This window comes from Acinonyx jubatus, chromosome B2 (genome assembly GCF_027475565.1).
Source record: "Acinonyx jubatus isolate Ajub_Pintada_27869175 chromosome B2, VMU_Ajub_asm_v1.0, whole genome shotgun sequence".
Taxonomy (NCBI): domain Eukaryota; kingdom Metazoa; phylum Chordata; class Mammalia; order Carnivora; family Felidae; genus Acinonyx; species Acinonyx jubatus.
In genome coordinates, this window is record NC_069385.1 from 65,240,969 (window position 1) to 65,254,272 (window position 13,304).

Genomic DNA, 13,304 nt, shown 5'->3' on the forward strand with positions numbered 1-13,304 from the left:
TGTGATTATTAGGCATGATGTATTTAGAATTCATCCCTAGGATAGCATACAGTGGCTAACTGGATAGAAGAAAAAAAAATCCACAGGTTCTATCTGTATGAGTGGTCCTATGAAGATGCTTGCTTACATCATTATAGTAATTTATTCTTGTCATTTTCTGAGAAAGTGGATTACTATTATTGTACTAATTTCCCATCGTCTGATCATTCTGAGAAATGGCAAATTAAGTTGTAAGTTTAACACTAATCTTGCCTCTTTTCAAAGAAATTTTACTTCAAAATCACTGATTGAAAATAAATTTCATCACCTGATGGACTATTTTATGATAAATTGTTAATTTACTGTTAATTCTACTGTTGTTAATTTATTTCTGTATGAGTATCTCTAAACCCTGAAGATTTATATGTATTTTTGATTAGTACTGCCCAATTGCTTCTCTTTAATAAATAATATTCATGTAAGCATATATTTTTTACTATATTTCTAATTACAAATATTAACTATAAGAAGTGGAGAATGACATACACTCTATTATTAAAGAGATTCATTGTTGGGGCGCCTGGGTGGCTCAGTCGGTTAAGTGTTCGACTTTGGCTCAGGTCATGATCTCATGGTTTGTGAGTTTGAGCCCTGTGTCAGGCTCTGTGCTAATTGCTCAGAGCCTGGAGCCTGCTTCAGATTCTGTAGTCTCCTCTCTCTGCCCCTCCCCTGCTCGTGCTCTCTCAATAATAAATAAACATTAAAAAGAAATATTCATTATTAGCATACAGGTAGATTAATTTGTCACAATATGACAAACAACTGATCACAACATTAAACGTGATAGGTACCATGAATGTATGATGTTTTTACATGGGGATGTTATTACATACAATAAAGTATTTTAAATGAGATTATTTCAATCATTAAATTGGTAAAAGTAAAATGTAGGAATGGATTTAAGATACAAAAATATTTTCACTTCCATGGCCTTAAAGTGCTAAGTAATTTTCTTTATTTTGGTAAAAATAGTTAAAAACAAGAAGGAAATCCGATGACAGGTAAGAAAGAAAAAAAATTGATACTAACAGTTGGTCTCTGATTAACATTGAATTTTAAAAACATGAATAACAATTGTGAACTATGTTTTCTTAATAACTGATAAGCAATTGTTAACTTTTATGAAACAACTTTCCACAGCTTCTAAAATCTGTAATTCATCGATGTGAAGCAGACACATTAGACGGACAAAACACCAAGCGTGCTATGGTTTATCAAAATTCCTCAAAGGATGATGCAGGCCTTCCTCACACAATAGGATTCACAGTAAGACTGATGTTATGATTACATTCCCTTAAGTATTTTTATTGGAGACTTTAGTGTTCAAACTCTGGATGACTGAATCACTGAAAAAATTCTCCATGAAACATGTACACTATCGTTTAAGCCTTATTTTCCTCAGTAGACACACCAAATATGCACACAATCTATTTCTTTGGGCCCAGAATACAAGTTTGATGTAACTGTGAACTAATTATGTAACACAAGCATTTACTGTGAAATGAAAGTATCAAAGTAGAATTTCAACTGCAAATTCAGAACATTGTGCACTTTTCTCTCATTTTTTCAGTGCAGCATTGTGAAGGGTGGCAATGACATTACCATTTTTAAAAAAGAACAAATTCTTTTTATTAAGTGTATCAGTGTACACTGATTGACAGTTATTCCTAAAACAAAAAATATTTATTGATTTCTAGAATTATAAATGCATTAAGAAAGAGGCAGCTCATGATCGAAGGCATAAGCAGCTCTTTCCTTACTGTATTTTTCAGACCACTTGCGAGTTAGTTCTAGATAAAGACTTGGTTTATGAGGTCGGTAATCTAGGTATACTGTATTACTGGCTCTTTTGGGAACAGCTTTTTCAATCTGAGTTCCTTCGTGCCACTCATTAAAAGAGGTGATGGAAATTACACTGGGGTGGGCATGGAGTGCAGCACCCAGGGCAGTTTCATAGTACTTCCCGCTGATTCGGTTCCGAGTATTTTGAGCGTTCCACGGACGGATGCTGGTGTCTATGTATCCTGGGCCCACACTTGGGATAAACAGTAGGTTGAACTGATCACAAAAAAATTTTAGCCCTGCCCAGTTCTCATAGGATGAGCCGTAAGTAAAGCCGTTTGTGGCAAAATATGTGTAAATTCCATCAAAACCACCTTGTAGAATATCATACCTATGTTTGCTTTCTACCAGAAGTGCAATGAACAGTCCATCATAAGGAGAGTTGCGAATGCTTTGAGACCCTGTGGTGGTTAACAGATTGGCCCATTTTTCAGGCTTTGTGATATAGGAATCATAGATATAAAACATAGGAAGGGCATTGCCAGTCTTAGTCTTGTACCTATAAAAGGCTGGATGATTTCCATACCTAAAATACAAAAATATGTAAAAATGAAATGAATATCTGCAACTCATTTTCCATAGACCATAACTGTTTCTATATTGAAAATGAAGGTAATGCATGCAGTTTAATAAGCACATTGTTCACTTTCTTTGAGGGGGATCAGTTGTATTATGGGTAATGATTGGAAAAGTATTTTCAATTTTGCAGATTAGAAAAATGACATACTGGATACATCAAGACATTACGTAACAACAAATTAATTATCTTATATTGAGATTTACAAATAATGACCAATACCATAAAAAGCCCATTTTCTACATGAATATGTCAACTGCTTCCTACTAATCAATGTCTCCCTGTTGCTGATGAGTTTCTTTTTAAGAGTATATAGTATCTGTCACAGTTCTCACCAGTAAAATCCTTGAACAAAATTAATAAATGTTTCCTTATAATCAGATTAAATATAAATATTAGATGTGAGTCCACTGATAGAGAAGCAGTTCATGTTTCACAATTAGACAAAACTCAATATTTGTGGTTTAATAACATCAATTTAAAATATTTTATATCATTTATATGATATGAGAAATCATAAACAGCTTAATAAACACAAACAGTAAAGTGAACAATTTACACAGAAAGTGAATTATAAGGAATTTCATAAATATTCCTCAAAATGATTAGTTTTAATGTATCAGATAACTCATTCAAATCTCTCAAATACATTTAAATTTACTCTTCTTATAACTGTAATTATCACTGGCTCATAAAAAATAATTATAAACACAGAAGAAACTCACTTGTCTATAATATATTTGACATTTTTGTACATGTTTTGATCATCCCGATTGCTATATGGCTCGATGTGAAAAGTGACCTAAAACAAAAAATCGATTAGAGAAATTATTTATAATGTAAAAAAGGTTATTAAAACGTGGAATATACTTTCATTAATTTAAGATAACGTTTATGTTCAATAAGTAGTCAACAGAGAATTCTAAGGGAGAAAGCTCTTAGTCAATGTTGTTACTGTGAAATAATATGCTCAACAGTTTATACTTTTTACCTCCATTCTCATGACTCCCTAAAGTAGTTACTAAGTGAGTCAGACACTTGGAGTCAAAATGGGCAATCTGAATTCAGAACCCAAATGTCCGACCACCATCCAATATGTCTTCCTATATTTCTTATAAAGAATAGGGATATATTCTACATCCAGACATAGGTTTCTTTAAAAGAACATGGTCCAGAAAAATCTGGATGGATTCTGTTCCCAGGTATGACCAACTAAGTTTACATTTAAATGGAGTCAATAGAAAATATCTTTTTAAAGTTTATTTATTTTGAGAGACAGAGTGGGGGAGGGGGAGAGAGAGAGAATCCCAGGCAGTCTCCACGCCGTCAGTGCAGAGCCCCACAAGGGTGTCAAACTCATAAACCATGAGATCATGACTTGAGCAGAGATCAAGGGTCAGATGCTTAACCGACTGAGTCACCCAAGCATCCTAATAGCAGGTATCTTTAAATGACAAAGTCTTCTATCATTAAAACAATATTTCACAAAATAATCTATATATGTGTACTATTACTCAAAGGATTTATTCCAAAATTACTGAAAAAATAATATGTGCTAGTACTATGAATGCTTGTTGATAATGGTTTATAGATAGATCTCAACCATAATTGTAGAAAGCAGTAACCAAAAGTATTTTTTAAATACTGTGCACAGAACAATCATTTTGTAAACTGAAAAACATTACTTATATACAAATTTAAAAAAACTAATTATGGCTAGCAAAACCATTTTGAATGCTACTTCCAACTAGTACTTAAGATGTGAGTATCAAATAATGTGAAAATTTTCACTTTCATTACTAATTTTACTGACTTATCAGTAGTCCTTAAACATCTTTATGACAATCGAATAACATCAAAATGTTTATCTTAACTTTAGGGTTTGGTCTCTATGAAGCATGCACGTAATTAGAAACTTCTAGGGGGTGTCTGGGTGGGTTGGCCAGTTGAGCATCCAACTCTTGATTTTGGCTCAGGCTATGATCCCAGGGTGATGGGGTCAAGCTACACATTGGGCTCCATGCTGAGTGAGCATGGGGTCTGCTTGAGCTTCTCGCTCTCTATGTAAAAATAAAAATAAATTTCTATGCTACTGCAATATAAAGTGCCTTTGTTTTCAATTACCCAATTAAAGTAAAATGAATTTTACATAAATCAGTGCTAACAATTGTCACAGAAGTTTAAAGTCAGAGAGCATTTAATGAAAATATTCCCTACATTGTATAATATTATCGAGACTTCATTTTATTAATAGGAAGTTTTATCATTAAGATCAAATTCAATTCTGTGTGTTGTAAGTATTGCTAGGATAGTCATAGTCTTCAGTAGCTCTGGTATTTGCTTTTTAACTTCAATGAAAGCAGATTGGTAAGGATATAGGTATTCTTATGTAATGTTACCTTGGGTAATTCTCCCTTTAGATGGAATGTTGTATTTTCTAAGTTTTCATTTTATAAATAAAGGGTACCATATTAAGCAAACAGCCTATGTCAGATACAAATGACATCCTTCCTTCTTTTGTAAAGTATAGCTCAATATATTTACAGTAATTAAAAAAGCCATTATTGATAAATATATAATATTTTCATTTTCCCTCATATATTTCAAACTTTTTAATTATAATATCACTTTGTAGGTTTAATGATGTAACCTAGTTACTATTTCTCATTCAATGGGAAAATCCTATTAGACCAATGCTAAAATAACCTTATAAATGATAGAATACTATAAATAAAATGAAATGCAATGCTTTAGATTATGGAGTAAGAATCATGAATGTTTCTTCATTTCAGGCTTCTACTTCTGACCTCTCCAGCTCTTCTCCACCCTGCAGCCAAAGTGAACATTCTAAAGTGAACATCTGACAGTCCTGGTGAGGTCAGCAACATGCTGGCATAAAATGTTTCTCCTACTTATCCCCCTTTTTAATCAAAAGATTTGACATTCATACATAAACCAAAGCACCCTCGTGGGTGTTTTCAGACCTATCACCTTACTCCAAAGAACCTGGCAGGAGTCTCACCCACCAGTGCAGCCAGTAAGAGACAAACCAACCTCTGTAAGAGCTGGGGAACCAGAGAAGGCAGCCAAACTGCCTAGACCCCTCTTGCCACTATGGGACAAAAATCGGGTGACTGCAGATCTGAACAGGCACTCACACATCAGAGAGAGAACATGCTCCTGAGTCTAGACTTCCCTAAGGCAGACTCTAGCACACTACCCTAAAGGGAAAAATATAGGAGTTTGGTTGCAGAAGAAGCAGTAAGAGAAACGTTCCAGGCTAAGAAAACACTGAAGGGTGCTGCTTTATCTGGTGGCAGTGACCTCTCCTGCAAGGGAAAAGAAATCAGTGACTGCCTACTTATGGCAACTAGAGAAATCCATTTTCTGCCTCAGCACATGGAGTACTAAGGTGGGAGCTCTATAACTGGAAGTTGGGAGGATAATGGAAAAGAAGCAGGTAAGAATTTCAAATGGTGTGAGAAGGACTGTGCTTAACAAGAAGTACCACTCCTGGGATCATCCTACTGGGTCTGTGGGAGCACCCAGTGCTAAACCCACACCTCCCCTCGAGGTCTGTTAGTTCCTTGTGCAGGATTCTCAAGTGCCACCGTGAGAGTAGTCTCTAGTAGACAGCACAAACTTGAGCTATAGTGCCACCTTCTAGAAAACAAAAGAAATGCTTGTAGTCTGGTAAAGTATAAGAACCAGAGAAAACCTAAAAGCTTTAGAAAACTGCCCCAAAGGAGGAACAAGATGACAAGAAGGTTTCTTCAAAAACACAGAGGAAAAATACAGTAACAATACTATAGAACATAATACCCCATCTGAAGACAGTAAGCAGAATTAAGGAGGTATCTTCTACTTCAAATGTGAAAGCACCAATAAATATCTACAAAGGTTATGAAAATTCAAGGAAATAGGGCATTACTAAGAGAAAATTATATTCTTCAGCAATCAAGCTCACAGGCACAGGGTATTCTGATCTAACTGATAAAGAATTTAAGATAGCTATAATGAAGAAACTCAACAAGTTCTAAGAAAATTCAGAAAGACAATTCAATGAAGTCAGGAATTAAAAATACAAACAAAATGAGTTTTTGGTTTTTTTTTTTTTAACCAAAGAGAATGAAATTATAGAAACAGAACAAATTCTGGAGCTGATAATTCAATAAAACAGAGAGCATATATAACAAGGCCCATCACATAGAAGAAAGAATAATTGACACGGAGAATAAGAATTTTGAAGTAACACAAAAGAGAGAAATTAGAGTTAAAAAAAAGTGAAGAAAGCCTATGTGAGTGGTGATTATCCATAAAGAAGGCAAATATCAGAATAAATCAGGATTTCAGAAGAAGAGACAGAGAAGGGGGCAGAGTTTATAAATAAATTTTTAAAAAGCTGAGAACTTCCCAAACCTGAGGAAAGTTATGTATGTCCAAGTCTACCAACTAATAGATCACCCTTTTATCTCAATACCCAATGACGTTCTATAAGACATAACTGTCACAAATAATAAAGAATATTAAAGACATCCAATTAAAAAAAAATGTAACTTACGTAGGAATTCCCATTAGGCTATCAGTGTACTTCTCTGCAGAACATCTACTGGCCAGGAGAGAGCATGACGACATATTTGAAGTGTTGAAAGACAAAAAATTGTCAGCCAAGAATATTTAATCTGGCAAAGTTTCCCTTCAGATATGAAGAGGAAATAAAGGCTTTCCCAGACCAATGAAATAAAATTCACCACCACTAAATCTGCCTTGCAAGCAACCTGATAGAGTTCTTCAAGCTAAAACGAAGACATGCTAATAAGCCACATAAAAACATTCAAAAGTACACAACACACTAGGTAAAAGTAAAAATATACCTTAGAAAACTGTAACTCTATATTAGGATGGTGTGTCAACTCTTCAACTACAGTATAAAAGTCAGAGGAAAAGCAGGAAAAATAAATACAGCAACAATAAGTTGTTAAAGAAAAAACAGGAGGTCAATTGGAACATCAATAATAAGACAAAACCCACAGCAAATTGACAAAGGAGGAAAGAGAACATACCACCATGAAAAATAACCAATTTACAAAGGTAGGCAGAAAGAGAGGTAAAAAGAAATAATGGAAATATAAAAGCTATTGATGGTTAAGGACTTACTAAAAACTCACTCTAAACATAAGTGGTTTGAATTCACCAATCAAAAGGCACTCTGGCTGGCTGGATAAAAACTAAGACCCAAGTATTTGGTACCAACAATGGATACACTTCCACTTTAAGGATGCATGTAAAACTTGAAGAGATGGAAAAGATACTCCATGCAAGTGGAATTGCAGTAGAACATCAAATTTCAGAATATAAATTCAAAGAGGGCTGAAAAATTAAGCAAACATCGTTAATTTTTTTATGGCAATGTTTCCATGTGCTGTGGCAATGATGCTGTATTTTAAAAGTATTTTTGTGTTTCTTCTGGTAATACTTTCCCCTAAAATATCAACAGATATAATTTATTGTACTTATGCTAATTATGGTTAACTTTCCTCTTTACAAAATTGTGTCTCTGTGAGTGTTAAACATTTTTGTTTCTTTGTAGTTTTACTTTATAATTTATTTGATATAAATGTTAACTCTAGTAGGGAAAGAAAATAAAAAACGGTTCCAATTCAAGATAGTGACGTAGGAAGAAGATCCTGCACTCACCTAACATGGACATACTATATCTATAGCTATATCTATGGAATAATTTCCTCTGGAAAAAAAAAACCCTAAAACCTGGCAGCATGAGCTCTTCACATCTGGCAAACATGGGAAAAACCATATCAAAGTATATAGGAAAGACTGAGACAATCTTATGATAAACCCACCCCCGATCCATAATCAGAAGGGGATTCAAAAGCCGGAGCTTCTCCCAGAGAAGCAGAGTGTTTGATCCCACATTGGGTATCCCACTTTTAAGACTGCCACCTGACAGAGGAGTCCCCAAAACATCTGGCTTTGAAGACCAACAGGGTTCATACCCATTAGACTGATGGTTCTTAAAAGGTTCATGTGCCGACTCACCTGCCCCAGGGCCCAGCACAGAAGCAGTTCTTTGAAAGGTGCCCAGACTTTATGTCAAAGAGACTCATTTGCTAATGTTAAAGCATTGATCTGAGAGGCAGGGGCCTATGGGAATACTCTGGGGAAGAAGGCCGGTGGGAGAATTCTTCCTGATCTCTCTCTCTGTTGTGCTCTAGAACACCAGTATCTCCTAAAGGAGAGCTTTTACCCATGTCTGGTATCCCGGTTTTTATGTCTGGTGACCCAGTTTTTGTGTCTGCCACTCAGGAAACACCCCTTGATCACCTGGCTCTCAAGAACAAGGAGCTTATCATCTTAAGGGACCCAGGAACACAACAATCAGAGAGGCAGTTCTTGGCAGGCTGGCACTCCCCTGGGAGAGTATTGATAGCAGACTGAAACCCAGTCCCAAATGGAGAAAGAGGCCTATTTGCTTGTCCAGGAGCTCTGACCAGAGGGTTTGACCTAAGGCTTCTGATTTGGCACATTTACAGATATCCAGAGAATTGCTCAGTGGATGCAGTATCTACGTTCTCCATCTGCCTTGCTCAAACTTGCCCTTATCTTCAAGAAAGGAACTTAAGTTCTTGGCTGGTGCCTTGATTTGTACAGCTGCTTCCAGGGGACACCTCCACATCATCTGGCTCTGCTGGCCAGTGGAGTTAATGCTCACAAATGCCACAGGACTGTAACACACAGAAAAATAATTCTTAAACAGATACCACCTCTTTGGTATAGCAACAGGTAACAACTAGGAGCTCAGTCTTTTTGTAAAAGAGGCCTAATAGTTTGTCATCATTGCAATCTGAGAGGCAGGCTTCTAATTAAACACATTTACGGGCTGACTGTAAACCTTTCCTGGGCCCTCAGAGGGCCAGGCACTATCTCTGGTTCTCCCTCTGCTGCACTTCAGAGCATCAGCATCTCTTAGAGGGGGCATCTTACATGTGTCTGGTGCCCTGATTTTTGCAGCTGCAACCAAGAGGATAACCCTTGAATGCCTGGCTCTGGTAGCAGCAGTGCTGGAGTTCTGGAGTCTCCCAGAAATGCACTAACCAGAGACTTGGTGGCACAGGTACTTCGTGGCACAGCACACAGCAGACTGAAACACAGCCCCATTCTGTCAAAAAAAAAAGGCAGACTTGCTTGTCCTGGAGCTTCGGCCTTAGGGAAAGATTTCAGGTTTGGCACACATCTGGAGCATACAGAAGTGCTTTCAGGGAATGTAGGCCAGAGGATGTCGTCTTTGCACTCTCCCTCTGCTTCACAGCTTGTGGAGTCTCCCAGAAAGGAGCTAATAAACTTGTCTGGTGCTACAATTTTCACAACTGCCATGCAGGCAACACATCCAGATTGCCTGGCTCTGATGGCTGGTGGGTCTCACGTCTGTGGTCCCACTGGACTGTATTTATTTGTATTCTTTAAAAAGCTACTGCTTGGGGCGCCTGGGTGGCTCAGTCGGTTAAGCGGCCGACTTCGGCTCAGGTCATGATCTCGCCATCCCTGAGTTCAGGCCTTGCATCGGCCCTGTGCTGACAACTCAGAGCCTGGAGCCTGTTTCAGATTCTGTGTCTCCCTCTCTCTCTCTGACCCTCCCCCGTTCATGCTCTGTCTCTCTCTGTCTCAAAAATAAATAAACGTTTAAAAAAAATTTTTTTTTAAAGCTACTGCCTAACTAAGGCTCTGGTTTATCAGCCTGAATCTAGGTGCTGATGGAGGCTCTCCCTTGCTTTGTATAACTATTTGGAATACCCCAACTACAGGGATCTATTAAAAATAAAATAGAGGGTGCCTGAGTGGCTCAGTAGGTTGAGCATCCGACTTTGGCTCAGGTCATGATCTCACAGTTTGTTAAGTTTGAATCCCACATTGGGCTTGGGCTCACTGCTGTCAGTGCAGAGCCTGCTTCAGATCATCTGTCCCCCTCTCTCTCTCTCTGCCCCTCTCCTGCTTTCCCTCTCTCTCTAAAAAATAAACATTAAAAATAATCTTAACAGACAGCCAAAAGCTAGGGCAGGGTTGAGTTTTAAGGTTCGGCTCCTGTATAAGGCCAACCATTCAAGACGGGGAGAGATGGTTGTTTCATCTAATGCATAGAAACCAACAGAGAGTCAAATAAAATGGAGATAGTAACTTACCTGATAAAGAGCTGAAATTAATAATCTTAACTATGGTCACAAAACTCAGAAGAATGGATAAAAAAGTGAAAACTTCAACAAAGGGATAATATTAGAAAGTACGAAATGAAAGTCAGTGCTAAAGAATTAAATAGCTGAACTGAAAAATACACAAGAGGGATTAAATAGCATGAAACAGAAGAAAGGTTCAGTGAACTCGAACACAGGGCATAGGAACTCACCAACCAGAACAGCAAAAAATAAGTAAGTAAATAATAAATAAATTAATTAAAAAGAATGGAAAAATAGTGAACCTAAATTAAGGGATTTTTATAGGAGAACATCAAGTAAACATTTGCATGACAGGGGTCCCAGAAGGAGAAGAGAGAGAGAGAGAAATGGAGATGTAATGTAAACATAGTGACTACAGTTCCTAATACTGCACTGCATATTTGAAATTTACTAAGAGATTAGACCTTAAAATTTTTATCACAAGAAAATTTTATAATCATGCATGGTGGTAGATGTTAACTGGACTTAGTGTGGTGATTATTCCACAATATATATATAAATATAAAATCTTTACACTGTACACCTGAAACTAATATAATGTTACATGTCAATTATACCCCATTAAAAAACAAAGGAAATCAAAGAATGTCTCAACACAAATGAAAATGGAAACACAACACACCCAAACCAACGGAATGCTTCAAAACTAGTTCAGAGACAAGTTTATAGATGATAGATGCACATATTAAAAAATGAAAATGAGAAAGGTCATATATAAACAGCCTAACTTTATACCTCAAGAAACTGGAAAAAGAACAAATTAAGCTTAAAGTTAGCAGAAGGAAGGAAATAATAAAGATCAAATAATAAAGATCAAAGATCAAATGGAAACCAGAAAAGCAATAGAAAAGAGTAACGAAACTAAGGGCTGTTTTTTTGCGAAGATTAACAAAATTTACAACTCTTAAGTGAGAATGAGACAGAAGACTCAAAAAAGAAATTACAACAGACACTATCAAAATAAATAGGATAAGAGACTACTATGAATAATTATATGCCAACAAATTAGATAACCTAGAAGAACTGGATAATTTCCTAAAGACACAGAAAAAGAAAATCTAAGCACACATAATGAGATTGAATCAGTTATCAAAAGCTTCCTGATTCATGAAACCCCATGACCAGATGTCTTACTTAACTGGGAATTCTACCAAATATTTAAAGAGTTACTGCTAATACTTTTCACTTTTTTCCAAAAAATAGAAGAGCAGGAAACACTTCTAAACTGATTGTATGAGGCCAGCATTACCGTGATTCCAAAGCTGGATAATGATGCTACCTGGGTAGAAAACTATGGACCTTCTGAAAAGACAGGCACAAGTTCTCAACAAATATTAGCAAACTGAATTCAAGAACTCATTAAAAAAATTATATACCATGACCAAGTAGAAATTATCACTGGGAATCAAGACGGTTCAACATACTTAAATCAATGAGATACATCACATTAACAGAATGAAAGATAAAGATCATATGATGATCATCTCAATAGATGCAGAAAAAGCATTTAAAAAAATACAACATCCTTTCATCATAAAACCCGCAACAAATCTGATATAGAAGGATCATACCTAACAATGCTCTAGACTGTGGATCAGGTTCAGGTCTGCTCTGTGTGCCTTACCATTCAGGGTCCTAGGCACAAAGAGCACCTGGTGCATGCTGTTCTCATTGAAGAGAAAGGAACATGACCATGGACAATGCTTATGCTCAGACATGGTATACATTATGTTTCTTCACATCTCATCAGCCGAAGTAAGCCATGAGGTCAAGCCCAACATCAGTGGGGCAAGAGGTACCCTTACTCTTTTCTACAAGGGGAAAGGAAACAGGAATAGTGGCCAAACAATGACACAAATCTACCAAAACATGTCTCACTCAAGTACTGTTTCACTGCTATGTTCATGAAGATATAGGAGGGCATGGGGCACCTGGGTGGCTCAGTCAGTTAAGTGACTTTAGCTCAGGTCATGACCTCACGGTTCATGAATTTTAACCCTGCATCAGGCTCTGTGCTGACAGCTCAGAGCCTGGAGCCTGCTTTGGATTCTGTGTCTTCCTCTCTCTCTGCCCCTCCCCCTTTCACCTTCCCTCCTTCTCTCTCTAAAATAAATAAACATTAAAGACAATTTAAAAAACTAAAGATCAGAGCTGGATTTTTTTCTATCCTGTCTTTGCCCTCCTATACCTTTAAAAAAATTTTTTTAATGTTTATTTTTGAGAGAGAGACAGAGCATGAGCGGGGGGCGGGGGGGAAAGAGAGAGAGGGGAAGACAGAATCCAAAGCAGGCTCCAGGCTCTGAGCTGTCAGCACAGAGCTCGATGTGGGGTTCAAACATGAACCATGAGGTCATGACCTGAGCTGAAGTCAGAAGCTTAACTGACTGAGCCACCCAGGCACCCCTGATTTTTACAGTTTTTACAAAACCAACCTACTCAGTGACAGTTAAAAGTGATATAGCTCTTATTCCAGTGAATACGCTGACAAATATATGAGAGAGCAGATATCTCTCTTTGAAAACTCATGATTTATATTTTAGTTTTACTCATTTACTTTGCCCCCCCTTGAAGAAATTAATCCACATTTGCTAAAGATAATG

General features: G+C 36.8%; 1 protein-coding gene across 2 annotated transcripts in view; it reads right to left on the reverse strand.

Annotated features, from left to right (window-relative positions):
• Window positions 1-1,641: 1,641 nt before the first annotated feature.
• MANEA (mannosidase endo-alpha) overlaps window positions 1,642-13,304 on the reverse strand; it is a 63,679-nt gene continuing 52,016 nt past the window's right edge. For both annotated transcript variants that reach the window (XM_015078049.3, XM_015078050.3), the window contains exons 4-5: window positions 3,184-3,260; window positions 1,642-2,407 (exon numbers count right to left, since the gene is read on the reverse strand). In XM_015078049.3, coding sequence (XP_014933535.1) covers window positions 1,750-2,407; window positions 3,184-3,260 — 735 coding nt within the window. In that variant the 3' untranslated portion in view covers window positions 1,642-1,749. The remainder of the gene's footprint in view (window positions 2,408-3,183; window positions 3,261-13,304) is intronic.